At 30.1% G+C, this 13,995-nt stretch overlaps 1 protein-coding gene across 1 annotated transcript in view; it reads right to left on the bottom strand.

Annotated features, from left to right (window-relative positions):
- Nucleotides 1-6,986, bottom strand: part of LOC136980951 (beta-secretase 1-like) — a 43,495-nt gene extending 36,509 nt beyond the window's left edge. The window contains exons 1-5 of the mRNA XM_067277150.1: nt 6,834-6,986; nt 6,515-6,702; nt 4,273-4,361; nt 3,890-4,106; nt 3,693-3,809 (exon numbers count right to left, since the gene is read on the bottom strand). Of these exons, the coding sequence (XP_067133251.1) occupies nt 3,693-3,809; nt 3,890-4,106; nt 4,273-4,361; nt 6,515-6,688 (597 nt within the window). The 5' untranslated portion in view covers nt 6,689-6,702; nt 6,834-6,986. The remainder of the gene's footprint in view (nt 1-3,692; nt 3,810-3,889; nt 4,107-4,272; nt 4,362-6,514; nt 6,703-6,833) is intronic.
- Between the last annotated feature and the right edge of the window lie 7,009 nt (nt 6,987-13,995).

Below are 13,995 nucleotides of genomic sequence, written 5' to 3'. Positions count from 1 at the left end.
TAACTGCTCACAAATTTACATATTAGGCATGACTTGCAGGTTTTATTCTAATTTCTAGGTCAAAGATTTTTAAGAAAATTCTAAATTTAAAAATTATTATAAATTTATTAATTATTTATACTATCAATGCCTAGAAGTGAAACATAACTAAATAAATAAAAGTCTTGTGCTACATATATTTCATTACATTATCTATCTTTTTATTTGTTTGCTCAAGTTTTAAAAAATTGATTTTGTTAGCTGTTTCAACACTTTCATCTTAGTTATTAATTTGTATATAATCAGGCTAATTACACTGTTCTACATAGAAATTTCAACTCATTGTATTACAGTAACAAATATGCTTTCTCTTATAAATTTCAACCTCCTGAACACAAATATATACTTCATTTGTTAAGATTGGTTCTTGTTTTTGAGAAAACAAAACAGTTCAATATTTCCAATATCCAGGGATGTAGCCACACAGGGTAGAAAAGGATGGCATTTCCCATACTAACACTCTTTACCCCTCACTTTCATCCCATACAAGTTTAAAAGTAAACAGAATAAAAAAAGTCACAAGCAGTTGACCAGTGGATGAAACAGAAAATAGACACATCAGGCTCAAATACTAGACTATGCAAATAGCTACAATGTAAAAAAAATAAAATTTAATACTTGTAAATATCAACTCAAAAAGCCAATTTATAGTTAATGCCAAATGAATTACCAAATTATTGGGCTATAACTATGTAATTAATTAAATACTAAATAATTTGACTAGAGGGAAGTAGTTATGCTGCCATCTTATACTACGAGTGTCATTCTAAAAGAAAAGAATGTTTTGATCTGACGAGCCACACAGTTCCCCCCCCCACCCTCCACTGCTATGTCATGGACCTTCTCATTTTTTTTGCACCAGTCTGATGCTAACAGCGAGCCACAATGATCGATTACTGTTTATAGCGTGACTTTGAAATGTGTGACAAAATTAAAGATTCCGCCAAGTGTGAGGTTTGTAGTGTAATACACTTTTTTGAATGCAAAAAAAGTCTGCCCTATTGAAATTTATAGACAGATAACTGAGGTTTTCTATCTGTAAATTTTCACCGACTACACCGCGCCATTCAAAACAAATGGTGGGGATTGTTGTCCAGAGGCATTGTGCTTCTTCAGGATAATGCATGTCCGCATACTGCTGTGTTGACAAAGAACTTGCTTTAGCAGTTTAAGTGGGAAGTTTTCTCCTTATAGCCTAGACTTGGCTCTGAGTGATTACGACCTTTTCCCAAAATTGAAGGATTTTTTGGCCAGGAATCACTATGGAAGTGGCAACAAACTGAAAGAAACCGTTAATGACTGGTTGAAGAACTTGGTGGTAACTGAGTGTGCAGAAGGCATAGAAAAGCTGGTGATACGCTAAGACAAATGTTTAAATTTGTATGGCGACTATGTAGAAAAATAGCTAAGTTATCATATGTGTTGTAAAATAAGTATTGTTTCATTATCTTAAATAAAAATATCTAGAGAAACAAACATTCTTTACTTTTAGAATGACCTTTATAGATTTAATATTTATTACCTCCTAAAGCTGGAACTATCTTATAGACATGAAAATTTACACCTTTCTCAGATTTTCCAGAAATTGAGAGAAAGGTGTAAATTACTAAACTCCATCTCTAAGGTGTAAATTTTCATATTTCTAGATTTAATAATTATAATAAATTTAATTTAATTTAAAATTTTCTGGAAGTGGAGAATTGGGCAGAAGTTCAGAAAGTGAAGACTACTCAGAGGTCTGGTAGTGTAACTGGCAATGTGTCAGCACAGTAAGCAGGAATTACAGGTTCAAGTCCTTCTTCGGAATGTTCTTTACTTCCAGAAAATTCTAAAGTAAATTTAATTTATTATAACTATTAAATCTAGTACAAGAAGGCAGCTTATCTGCTTACCTCTAGACAAATTATTTAGTATTTAAATAGCCATATTATAGCCCAATAATTCAACAGTTTGTCATAAATTTAATACTTGTTCCGCCTTTTTCTTTTCTATTGAGCATTTTCATGTGTATCACTTGTATTGCTGGTTTGCATGTGACATACTTCTTGCACAATAATTTGTTGTTAGTGATCATGAACTTTTGCATTTTTACAGTAGTCTACCTACCTATGCTATGTCCATGCAAGCCATTAGCAATGTGGGTGACCCATACTCAGAAATTTCTGGTTACATCTCTGAATAATTGTAATAATATCATATATGCTAACACAATAGTAACAATTATAAATCAGTATTAATCTGACACTTCTTTGCCTGTCATTGTTACTTAACCTTGAGAGCATCAAGTTTCAGATTCTAACAAAAATCAGATAATATTGCCACACTCCACTTGCTTTTGTATGTCTTTTTCATACTTGCAATTTTTTCTTGGAAGCACTTGCCATGTTCATCACTTACAGCAGTGATTCTCAACCACTCAAAAATCTCACAGCACACTAAAGTGCCACGAGATTTTTGAAGTGTGCCACCACTGCGAATATCCATACATAAACAACGTCAGACCAGTAGTTTAATTGGTTCTACCTTCCTAGAGTGCACTTGGAAATTGTAATCAGTGTTACTGGTATCTGCCGGTAGTTACCAAGTCATTTAGAAAACGTGACCTAAATAACCAAATGCATTTAAAAATCACTGTTATGACATCACCAATTGTCCTGTGGTACTTACTGAAGTAACCGTGTGTGCCACCAAATTTTTAAATGATTAAAAGTGTACCATGACAAAAAAAAGGTTGAGAATCACTGACTTACAGCATTGAAATTCAGGAAAAAATGTCCAAGTGAGAATGGGATGTGTGCTTTCAGTGGCATGTTGCAACAAACTTTCAAATGGTACAGAGTTCCTCTATGGTACAGACTTTCCAAAACATTACAAGATACATTCAAACTCCAATATTTATCACCAGATGGTAACATATACTTGTTGGAACATATCCCATACTCTTTCCCATTAGACTGAGTGTGGCATCAAAATCATGGTAATATAAAACTTGTTACATTTGTGGTCCAATAAACACGCACTCCTTTATCTTCTGCAGACTAAGCTTTGGAAAGTCATCACATAGGAACAACAGGAAGAATGGCATAACTAGGATTTGTGCCACCCAGAATGGTCCTTGAGTTTGATGCCCCATGAAAAACACTACATAATACACATCAAAACATATTGAGACAAAAACAAGTAAATAAAAACCTTAACTTTTTTTTTGCCAAAGTAATTAATATAGTGACAAACATTTTCAGTCTAATTCATAGGCCAATATCAGGTCTTTAACTGATTTGACTATATATATGACATTATTGATTACATATTTGATAACTGAACCTATATTTGATGTTTGAAATGCAACAAAATTCCAAAATCTGGAGAGCAATAACATCCAGACTTTGGAAGAATAAAGAATATATACATAATAAACTCCTTAGCCCAATTTATTAGAATAACCAAATGATCTGCTTGATTTTTATCAGTATTTTACATCTAAAATTCTTAATAATTATAAATAAATTTTAATTTAATTTATCATGAGATGGAAGCCTAATCACTTACCTCTAGCCTTTGTTTTAGATTATTAATTAGATTTAAAATAGCGCAATAAAAGGCTGACAAATCATTTGGTTATTCTAAATCTGAAAAGAAAATTAAATACTTACTAATTCACCATTTGATCCAGCCATTGTTGCAAAAGGACCACATGTATGCAGAGAAAAAATATTATTTAAGTCCTTAGTCTTCACTAATGAATCAAAAAAAGGCACAAGAGATGGAGGCTAAAAAATTAAATTATACATATTTTATAAATCTTAAGACTATGTTTTATATATCATGTACAGTACATAGACTTACATACTTTTGCAATTTTGGCATAAGCCATTCCTAATATTCCCTGCCAAACTGATGAATTGGAAAAAAAGTTTGTTTCTGATTCTATGCAAGCTATATTTGTATTCACAACTAATGGAGGATTACTCGGAACCGATATTAATTCAGTAGCAAGAAAGCCTTGCCAACTTCCAACTGTATAATTAACAATCAACTTTTGATTATTTGTATGGAATGTTGTTGATCTAGAAAAAATAAAATTTAAAATATCAAATCAAAATTATTTTTATGAATTAAGGTTCAGAAATTCATTTATAAATTTTATTAAATTTTTACGAAAGATTTTTGATCTTTATTTCAAATCACAATTAAAATTTATTATTATTTCTTTAAAAAATATATGTGACTTACCTGTTGTAATGAAAATAAGTATCTAAGTGCACATTTGGAATGGCTGCAATTGCTAAATTACTGCTTCCAGTATCTAATAAAATATTAAACTGCAAAGAAAAGGAATTTCTTATATTAATATTTATATGATTTCTGTCTACAAAAATAAGACTATTCGAGAATAGTGAATAATAAAATTTCAAGCTTAAATCACAAAATGATAAGAATATAATTTACTGAATATTGTTTTCTTTCAAAATATACTGCAAAAATAAATGAGATTACAATAGAAGCACTAACTAACCAAGGATGGAGAGTTGGAGTCAGAAGTCGACGAGTTTGATCTTTTTATGGAAGTCAGGATTCATGTATTTTTCTGCCGACTCCCCCATCCCTGCAACTAACAACTGTAATACAGTTGAAGATGTTTGTTCTTATAATAAATTTGTTCATTTTAACTGGATTACAGGTGTTAGTTGGTGCTTTTATTGTTTTCTATCCCTTATATAAAATCACATTAATTTCTCAAAAAATTCTTTCTGTTTTTTACTGAAATGTTTAAAGGCAACTATAAGGTATTAAGATAAGAGAAGATAAATATGATGTTATAATACTAAATCATATGATTCGGACATATAAATGCAATAATATTTATCATATTTAACATAATTAAAATTAAAATTTGTAGCAAAATTCTTCATAAAAAATAGATTCAAATTATTATTGCTGTTTTTCCCAAAATTATCACAATGACAGAAGTTGTCGTGATAAGTTTGGAAAAAACAGCACTATTGAGTTGCTGAAATAATAATTTAATACAAATTCAAACAAGAAGCTAAATGAAGAATAGAGTATTAATTAAGGTAACATCAAAAATGACAATAAATAGTGTTTTTAAAAAGATTATAAAAGCAAATATCTTCGGCTAGTAATCATCATCATTATCAAAAATTATTCTTAAATATTTCAGTTAGAAGCTTGCAATTTGTAAAAAAAATAAATCTCAATTTATAATAAACAGAAATCAATCCTCATACCGGTACATATAAAATCCAATATATCTTCCTAAACCTTTAAGTTTCCGGTACCCAAGACGAAAATTAACAAACAACTAATTTAATTAGTTGTTTGTTAATTTCGTCGTCTTGGGTTACCGGAAACTTAAAGGTTTAGGAAGATATATTGGATTATAATAAACAAGCAAAAACTAAAAATTTCAAAATTTTATATATTTTTTAAGGATTTTCAATATATTTATTACTTGAAAATACATTACATTGATTTAGAGAATCATTCAACCAAATATTTATAGTTCAAAATTTGAAAGAACTTTATCATTAATTTGTTTACTTCTGATGATTAAAAATAATTAAGATTAATAATTATGGACAAAATCAAATCATAACTTTCAAACAACATTCCTATTGAAAATAAAATAAACATATTTAAAAATTTCCTTATAAACTGTTAATATTACATAGAAATATTGTTATATTTTTATATAAAAAATTATCTAATTATAAAATTTAAAAAAATTTTCTTCAAGTATTTCATTTAAGTATTCAGTTATCTAATGCTATACTAACTTAAGTAAACCAGTAAAAGTTACTACACTTTTAGATAATTAATACATACATACAAGTTTATGAATCAGGGCTGCAGAGAGCATATACCATGGCCCATGGTGTAGTGTGCTCCTTTATTTTTATATAAATAAAATGTGCAAAACATTTCTTTCTTAATAAAAAGCAGATTTAATATTTTATTTTTTGTTAATAAAAATAAGATAGAAGTGCATCTAGGTAGCCCCAATGGTAGTACTTCCAAGACTATGGTGTTTAATTATTTAGCCCACGTAACTATGCTGGCTTTGAATAGCCCACTTAATTGTTCGTGGAGTACTTGATATTATATAGTTTTAGGGGGTGCGAGGGCTTGCCCCCACCGAGGAGCACATCTACATGCAAAGTAGAATAGGCAGTAGACTGATATGTGTCATAAACCGACCTTCATGTCATAGGGCCTACCTAAGTGCACTTTTACCAAAAATAACATTAATTTATAGGGATAGGAACCACTAAGGGCGCCCAAGTTTTCTCCAAACCCAGGGAAAATTCTCCTCTCTCGACAGCTCTGGTATAAATTACCTAAAGTAGCTTCTACTGGTAAACTTACTGATATCATCTTATAATCAAAACTGTGTTAATTTTATCATTAAATACATTGAATATAGTTTATAAGATCTGATAATAAAAAAACATACCCTTTGCTCAGGTGTTCCAAAATCTAAATTTATATAATATCCTTCATCTACTATAGCATTATTATTAATAAAATTCCAATTATAGACAGGAAATAATGGAATATGAGCTAATTTTGATGTCAAAACTAAGTGAATAGTAAATGTCAAACAGAGAATTAATTTGGCAGGATACATTTTAAGTAAAACCTCTGAAAAAAGACAGAAACAGTTTATTATAATGATAAATAATCAATGCTTTAGTCATATTTACAAATTTTATTGAGAAGTTGTAATGTTGACATTCAGATAACAGGGTTAATAATAATAAATTTAATCTTACTTTAACAAATATTGTGCATTATTTGACTGGGCTTGATAAGCATTTCTCATTCATTTTCATAGATGGGGAAAAAAACGCGATCTTATTGCTGTAATCGACATAATTTCATAATTATTGCTTCAATTTCAATTTCCTCCCACCTCCATATTTTTATAAGCGCCATCTGCGAAATTAAGATTAAAAATATATAAATGTTCACAAATTATTAAATATATTTTTATATCAATTTAAATAAATTATTAAATTAATTATTTTTATTAACGATAAAACTTAATTATAATAATTAATATAATAATAATTTTATTATATTTTTAACTTTAGGAATTTTACATATTATTTTATATGTTTAGAAAATTATAATTGTAATTAATGATATTTTAAAAAGTGACGTTAATTAAATTATTTTTAATTAAAATTCTACCTCAGAAATAGTTTAAATTACATATTAACCGCTGACTGCAGAGGCGGATTAAGGTCGGTTGAAGCGGCCGGATGGCCGAGCGGTCAAGGTTAGCAGCCTGCCGCCCTGGGGGACCCGGGATCGAATCCGGACGAGTCGAAAAATCCCCAGGAATTTTTCGGGGGGTGGTCCGTCCGGATATGTCGGTCCCCGTCCCTCACCACCCGGCCGCCCCATTGTGGGCCTGGCCGAACCCATAATGGGCTTGCTATAAGAGACCCTCTTAGTGCCCACTGAGCGAAAAGAGTTCCAAAAAAAAAAAAAAAAGGTCGGTTGAGGGCCCAGGTGCAAAAGAAAATATTGGGCCACTTAAAAAAAGGGAGAGACAGAAAAAATAAAAATACGTGTTAATTATATTTTTAAATAAATAAAAAATATGATGTACTATTAATTAACAAAAATTTTCCTTTTGGTATAGATTTTAACGAAGAATGCCTTGTGTGGTACTGTATCTGTGAATTGAATTATGGCCAGGGATGCACAGGAGGAGCAAAGTAAAAAAAAAATTGCCTTGGGCTCCGAGAAGTAAGGACCCATAGAATGATTTTTTTCATTTACTGTAAAATTTTAATGTGAGCTTTCATGAGCAATCGGTTCGCGGTCGAAGTTATGCTCGTTACACTTATTAAGCCATTATGGAAGAGTAATAGGTAACAATGCGAAACGTAGGGTTGCATTATAATTTTACTAATTAAAATAGTTTAGTAAATTGCACAACTACTTTAAAACGAATAGCACTACGTGAGTACGTAAATGAAACAAAGGAAAATGGAAAATAATTGGAGCACTTAGGTATTTCATTCACTTCTTCATTTTGTTCTCATAAATGTCGGCTCCGTCCCTTACCACCCGGTCGCCTAAGGAGCTATAAATAAGCGGAGGAAGTGGTGGAAATATTTACATCGACAACTTTAAGCCAACCAAGGTCACGCCGCAGAGCATTCCACCATATTGTGCGGGGAAAATTGGTGAGCAACTAAAAGGTAAAGGGCCCGAATATTATCCTCGTTATGTTTTTTGTACTTAAAATATTTTAAACTTTTGACAAATAAAAATGTGTTATACTTTAAACATTTAATTAATTTTAATATACCGGTATATTGCTAAGTAAAATCATTAAAAAGTGCGTTTTACATGCATGTATGTAATACATGAAAAGTGAAAGTATTGAAATCGTGTCATATTTTACCCTCGGAGTTTTTTGCAAATCTCCATGTTTTGAGATCACCTGAACCCCCCCCAAAAAAAAATGGGGAAAAATTCTGTGGAGATGTTTGTGTGTTTTGGCGTGTATTTCGTTTAATACTTCTGGATGGGCTAATGATTAAGAAACGAAATTTGGCATAATAGCTTGTATATAACGAGCATTAATGCTATTAAATTTCCGTGGTTAAAAGTCAAGGGGATGACGTGATAGATAATGGTCACTTGTCACAGCTCAAGTGGATTCAAACTTAACGATGATTTTACTTGTGTTAGCATTTACATTTTTTTTAAAACTCATCGCCATGGGCGTAGCCAGGAAGGGGCATGGGTGAACACGGCCCCCAGTTAACCTGGTGCCCCTTCCCCAGAAAATTACAGCGCGGTCCCCAGTTAACCTGGTGCTCCTCCCAGAAAATTAAAGCCTCTACTAGGCCCCCATAACAAAACCCTGGCTACGCCAATGCTCATCGCTACCTCAAAATTATGCCTTTTGCCATTTTAAAATAATTAATAACATAAAAACTTTTTTACAACAATATCTCATAACAGATGGCACGCCACATATAATTTTATGATTACGATTAATAATATAAAAGTTATTTTTTAAGTAAAATCTCTTAACAGTCAGGAAAGATACGCAACACATTGCTGGACTTTTTTGAATTTTGAAGTATTCGTTTCATACACTTTATCGAGATGTAGATAGGAAATTAAGGAGAAAAGGTGTTTTTAAAATTATTTATTTAAGGCTCATTATATATGTAGCTCTTGTTTTAATTGCTGATTACATGGCATTATTATTATTATTATTCTGTTGGGTTCAGTGAGTTATACTCACTGAACCCAACAGTTATACTGAGTTGATACTGAGTTGAACCCACTGAGTTATACTCGGTTGACACTGTGGCTGTGTACTATACCGGACCAGAGTCAATGCATTTTTTTTTTTTTAACTGTTTCCGCCCTGTGGACACTAAGAGGGCCTCTTTTAGAAGGCCCATTATGGGTTCGGCCAGGCCCACAATGGGGCGACCGGGTGGTGAGGGACGGGGTCCGACATATCCAAACGGACCACCCCCGAAAAATTCCTGGGGATTATTCGACCCGTTCGGATTCGATCCTGGGTCCCCCAGAGCGGTAGGCTGCCACCTTGACCGCTCAGCCACCCGGCCTACAGAGTCAAGGCATTAGCAACCAAAACGAGAAAAATTAAATAAGTGTGGCAGTGTTTGTGTCTATATTTAGGAATTTCCTAACAATATGACATGTATTCAATATAGTTTATTATTTTTATTGGAATGGCTTTAAAACTTTAATACTCTGTTTTCTCTCTTACAGTTTTTATTGCATCGACCGTAGCTTGCTTACATCTACTTTTTGTTTTTAGCTATCTGAAACAAATATTAATAAACTAATAGGTTAAAAATCTGAATTTTTAAGATGCATCTTCCAATCACTACTGTAAAAGTGTTTTTATTTTCAAAGAGGAAAGTATGTCATGAGCTTAACATTTTGTTTTCATGAATTTATTGCAGAGTCAATGTATAAGTTAGGTTAGGTTAGGTTAGATATAGATACAGATATAGATGTCAACACCATTAGTAATAAACACAAATGATGGGTTTGTGTTAAGTTATTTCACTTATGATGGATCTCTAAAGCATCCCGAACATGAAATTAAGCGCGTGTATCCATAATAATCCGTCAAATTCCTATCTGTTTACAAACGCCTAAAAATGAAATTAATGGCAATATATATATATATATTGTCGATATAATTATATGCTATTGCCAGCTACTCTTTAATTTAAATAAAATTAACTCAGAATGCAATGTTTTGACAAAAGTACTCTATTCCCCGCACAATATGGCGACCATCATACCGCGCGCATGTATTAGCTTCGGTGGTTGATTATCTTTTGCCTCTCCAGTTATTTACAGCTCCACGCGGTTGCCCCCATTGTGGGCCTTGTTTTGACATAGTGAAAGATACCCACAGAGTTAAATTAATGTCGCATATGGAGCAAAGAATATTAACATACATCCAAATATGGAAAATTTCTACATAAATCTTTTCTGTAAAATTAAAAAGTAGAGGCTAATAACAACGCAGTATTTTGTTGAAAAATATAAAATCTGCAGCCAGAAATATATTAAAAATCCAATATTACACTTGCCAAAATATGGTATTGGACTTAACCCAAAAAAAAGGAACAATGAGATATTATTATTTTTACAATTGTGATGAAAAACAACGATTTAAATTAATGTTTTTTGGCAAATTACAGATTTTACAGCTGTAAAAGTTATAATTTTAAACCATATTCTATAAGAAAAAATATGGTCTGATAAATTATATAAATTTTTATCTCAAATTTTCCCTTTATTTAATTATAATTTACAGCATCCCGACCTTATGTTATTCTGGATTAATTTTACTTTATACAAGTTATTTAAATGTAAAGAAGAATAATTAAACAAAATTGATATTTTTTTTTATGTATATTAAAAATCTTAAGAGTAATTTCTTTAACATCTTTTTATAATTTAATATTTTTTCGAATTAAAATGTACAATTTACAGCTCAGATCAACGCTTGAGGATGAAGATTTTCGTTGATCTTGCTCTTCTTTACTATGCAGCATCTTGAAGTCTAGGCTCTTGTCGTATTTAAATTAGAAAAAAGATCATTATCAATAGATAGGAACCCTTATATTGTTGTAAATATTAAAAAAATAATAATGTAATTAAGGTCGTAGAATGCCCAAACAAATTTTATAAGTGAATACACAATAGATGAGCAACTAAAGAATGGTTTTTAATATAGTTACATCATAAATTTTTATATTATTAAAATTATATTCATTATTATTGTTTGAGTGTATTATACTCTTTTAATTTATTAAAACCTATCTTTCAATATAGAAAGTTTTATTGTTCCTCAGCATCCGATATAACTTCAGAGAAAGAAGATAAAGATGCTCTAGTAATATATCAGAAAGTTATTTTACTTAATAAAAGCATTTAAATACGAAAAATAAATGAAATGTAAGCGAAATTTTATATAATTATCTGTTACATAACAGAAAAAGAATTGATTTTTGAAGTGAATTAATATAAATTACGTAAACATCCTATGTCAAAAAATATTTAAATTTTATAGATTTTTCATAAAGATAATTTTTTTATTTATTTATGAAAAGTTAGTAATTAATTTAAATATATTTCTTTCTCCAGTATTATGGGAAATTTGTAAATATTTAAGCTGATAAAAAGTAAAAAGCTTATCCCAGTTGGCAGCTATCGTAAATTTTTAATGGTATTTACTTTTATTAAATAAACTTTGCTTTCTGAAATACTGTATATATTGAATTACTTTTATAATATAAGATTAGCATTATTTTCGAAAATGATGTTTAAAAAATAAAAGTTACATAAATTCCATATCGTTTGAGGAATTAATTAGTGAGCAATCATGCATTCATTTTGTAAATTATATAACAGTAAAGATCTATATATTATAATATTACATTGGTTGCATTACGTGACATTCTTTCTCAGAGTGCCTTAAAATTCTGAACACAATAAGTCCCTGCAAGCCTTATTATAGGATGATGGAATAGCGATTTATCCCAGTATCTTATAATAAGGCTTGCTGGAACTCGTAGTGATCAGATTTTTCAGTGTACATAATAAGGCTACAAATAGCCTTATTTTAGCAAGTTATATTTGATCCCATACATATAGGGTTTCCCAGAAATGTCTCAGGTCCCGCTGTCACGATTCTTTGGCCTGCCCGATCTCCAAATTTGTCTCTCAGCCTGTACTTGTAAGAACAAATGGGATGCAAACTTCAAACATCTACGAAGGATCTAGAGTAGTAGTTGCTAGTATCCAGGCAAGAGGAAGTCCTACAAAATACTAATGGTTCTTTTAAATTGTACCGTTCTTCTGCATAAAATTGTACCTTTGCTAAGATATTGTTATCACTTTTAACCATGGCCATTGTGTTCACAGTGGTAAAGTTACATTGAATTTTAACTCGTCCTTCTTGTAGCCTACGTAACCTCTATGTCAAGGATCGTATTTTTAATTACTTTGTAAAATTTTTTTGTTGTACTTACATTTAAAGTTAGTTAACAAAGCTAACTTGCAAGCAATTTAGCAAGTTGTGAAAATGCATATACATACACTATGAGATACCTCATAGGCTACATTATATATACATACACTATGAGGTATCTCATACATTGTAAACTGGAAAACAGACGTAAAGTTTGTCATAATGTCGCAATTTTGATACTTATCTTCTATCTTTGAAAGAAGAAAATAAATATTTGACTGATAAGAAGTTTGGAAATTGTTTTTAAGATTTAAAGAAAAATCAATAAATCGAAAATGTGTATTATTTTTAGCATATTTGAGTTATTTTTGTATAAAAGATAAATAAAGAATTCTGACTTGAATGTAGTAAAATTTGTTTGACAAATGTTCGAAACTCATACGAATATCTCATGTTTTAAAATAAGAAAGTAATAAAAACAAGTTTATTTACATCTTGACTCTAAAAAATTTCAATTAAATTAAAATAATTTGTTTTTAGCTTAAAATTTCCCGAAATATACCGTTTTATCGCTAAAATTTTCACTCTTTGAATCTAACTTTTTGCATATTTAATTATATATATATATGTTTACTTATTCATTATTTTTCTTTATTACTTGACAACGTTTAATAGTAATAATTTTAAGCATTAATTATTCCAAAAATATTATTATTTAATTTTTAAATCCAGCGGATGTAAATTTTTATCTTTATAAATATTCGCTTTGTTATAATGTTGGCTTCACTGCCGAGCATCTAGTTAAGCAGGAAAGACATCTTTACGGAACAAACATAAAGTTATAATTTTACTCAGGATTGAAAATACATGTGAATTAGCTCTTATGAGGAAATTTTCTCATAGATAAAATTATATGAAAGCATAATTCAATTGATATAAAGTAATAAAAATAATTTAGATGCTAGAATACACAGAATACAAACAATCGTACCGTTCTAGTTAACTGAACGTAAACATTTAATTATTCATAACATTCTCTTTAATTTTTTATTGATTTCAATGTTACTAGAGTAAACAATACTCGTTAAGATTCCAATAATGTTTTCAACATAAAAATTCCAGAGAAAACTATACTAGAATTAGAAAACATCGTTCCATTATCAATGAATACATTTTTATATTGGCAAAAAAAAAAAAAAAATGAATTTTTATATCATTAAACTAATTTATTTGAATTAATATCTTAAAATTTTTCTCTTAATTAAACTATTTTTATTCATTAAATCTCTTTACTACCATACAAAGAAGAACCATTTTGGGAGGAGAAAGATCCAGATCTTTCATATAGGATGTAATTTTCTTAAAAGAAAGTAGAAGATTTAAAGAGAATCAAGTAATTTCTTGATAAATAAAATGTACTTAAAACATCAAAT

The sequence above is a fragment of the Centruroides vittatus genome, unplaced genomic scaffold (genome assembly GCF_030686945.1).
Source record: "Centruroides vittatus isolate TY-2023 unplaced genomic scaffold, ASM3068694v2 contig_738, whole genome shotgun sequence".
Classification (NCBI taxonomy): Eukaryota; Metazoa; Arthropoda; class Arachnida; order Scorpiones; family Buthidae; genus Centruroides; species Centruroides vittatus.
The sequence above is the reverse complement of the archived record's forward strand: the minus strand, read 5'-3'. Positions and strand labels throughout refer to the sequence as shown.